The following is a 2069-nucleotide window of genomic DNA, read 5'->3' as shown; positions in this document are numbered from 1 at the left end:
CAAAATACCACACATGCACCGACAAGCCGCCAAACCCTCCTCCCGCCCTTCTGGTGCTGCCAAGTGCAGCGCGCCCGCAGCCGTGCTCAAGCTCCTCAAATCATCCCCCTTAACTGCAAACAAGAACATCGAAGCGCCCACACAACGCAAAGCTACCCCAACAAAATGCCCCCCTATCCTGTGATAGGAGCACCCACCACGGTGTGGCCAAGAAGCGACACGGGGAGCGCGAGGATCATCAGTCTCCTCCGTCAGCTAGTTGAACAACCTAGCATCTGCTGGCCGAAGCATCATGACGGTCCATGTACCCCGATGGGCTGGCAGAAAAGGGCGGCAACACTGGTCAACGAAAGCATATAACGTATTCCGTCGGTGCACCGAATGCCGAAAATGGCCAGGAGAAAAAGAGAACCTGTTTTCACAGGGTTTTGAGAGCTCATATTCCTCAACCAGCACCTAACCGCACCATAAAGACTGCGGCCCAAGCCAAACTAAAGCCCGATGCTTCAATATTCAGCCAGACCGTAATATTTAAAGGAGTCGAAGCCATGCACCCAGGTTAAATAAAAGATCCCCACTTCCGCACTCCACAAATTCAGTGGACCGTAAACACACTCTTCGGAATCATCCAGACATCACGACTAAATTGCTACGTTTCCCCCGGAGAAAAATTCGACGAGGATCCTATTTGCCCGACTCCTAATGTTTCAAAAGGGCCGCCCTTCCTGCACATTTCCCTCGTCTTAGACGAAAATCCAGCGGGAAAATGCTGTGCAAAATCATGTAGGCTCATGAACAAACATGGAAAATCGCACTCCCTCTCAGCCGCCAGATCGAAGGCGCAAGCCCCCTGACAGCTGATTTGCCTTGCATGTAGAGAGCCTTCCCTTCCTTTGTGAAAACTTACTGTTCAGAAACTGCTGGATGACGCGTTTCAAAACCACAGCCTGCGCGAAGTGCGGATAGAGAGTCACTTGCCGGGCAGCTGCACATGTGCGGAAATCCTTTAACTTCTCGGGTTCATAGACGCAAAGCACTGCGGGATTTACACCGTCTTGGCTCCGCTGGAATATTGCCGTATCCAGCTTTTGAATGACTTCACTTAGAGTCGCTGAAGAGTAAGCACCCCAAACCCAACTTCAGAAGCTTAAAATAAGGTGCAGTCAGCTCGTGAAAAAGAAACGTTGGCAAGAAGTGATAGTGTCTCTGCAAGAAGAAAGAGCAGCAGGGCGACCCCAGACAATGTGCAAGGAGGGGCAAGAGGTAATCAATTCACTCCAATCAAAGAAATCGTCTGATCTACAAATATGCGGCACGGGGGAGAAGTCCGGGAGCAGCATACATGCGGCAAAAAGCTGCTCCTGCGTGACTCCAAGCTTCGTGAGAACCTCAGCCGGCGCCAAGAGCTGCTCGGGCCGGACAAGAAGAGACACTTCCTCTAGAGACTGTCGGGTAGCCACATCAAACACCACCCATGCGATCCTGCAGAGGCGTATTCACCAACCAGCAACAAGCTTCAAGTTGAACCCGGGCAAGATGCAATTGGTATGCTCTCTGAACTGAGGGTTACTTCCCTCCCTGCACTCCGTTACATTCACCTGCACCCAAATAGGAAGGCCAAACATATATTACGGGATCGCAGACTCACTCAACGACCTCCGTGATATTGCCGGCTCTCAGGAAAGAGAAGTCAATAAAAAAGAGAGTCGTAAACGGCTGGGCCTGATATCCCCCGTCGCTCGAGTTTGTGGCTACAGCTAGATGAGCGGCAGCAGCTGCAGCAGCAGCTGCTGCAGCGACTGCTTCTGCGGTGCTCGCGGAGTCGCTGCTTTGAAGATCCGGAACGCCGTCTTGAGGCCCCGCGGCGGGAACCGCATGGGGCTCTTCCGTAGCCATTCTCCTCTCCACTCAAAGACGAAACCTGCACACAATGAGGCATTCACTTTTCGACAACCCTCCATACCGCAGCAAGAGGACGAACTATATTAGAAGCGCGCATACACTACAACGGAAACGGCAATAAGGAACTGATTTTCCCCGCGCCCCCCAATCCCCCCGCGCCCCCTCCC

At 52.7% G+C, this 2069-nt stretch overlaps 1 protein-coding gene across 1 annotated transcript; it reads right to left on the bottom strand.

Annotated features, from left to right (window-relative positions):
• Positions 1 to 821: 821 nt before the first annotated feature.
• EAH_00066620 (hypothetical protein) lies at positions 822 to 1896 on the bottom strand (the record flags this gene model as incomplete). Its single annotated transcript, XM_013392668.1, has 3 exons — positions 822 to 1111; positions 1343 to 1482; positions 1649 to 1896. The coding sequence occupies 3 exons, from the start codon at positions 1894 to 1896 to the stop codon at positions 822 to 824; spliced, it is 678 nt and encodes a 225-aa protein (XP_013248122.1).
• Positions 1897 to 2069: the final 173 nt, after the last annotated feature.

This window comes from Eimeria acervulina, genomic scaffold, assembly GCF_000499425.1.
Source record: "Eimeria acervulina Houghton genomic scaffold, Eah_scaff2480, whole genome shotgun sequence".
Taxonomy (NCBI): domain Eukaryota; phylum Apicomplexa; class Conoidasida; order Eucoccidiorida; family Eimeriidae; genus Eimeria; species Eimeria acervulina.
Note: the sequence above shows the minus strand (reverse complement) of the source record. Positions and strands in the feature narration are given on the sequence as shown.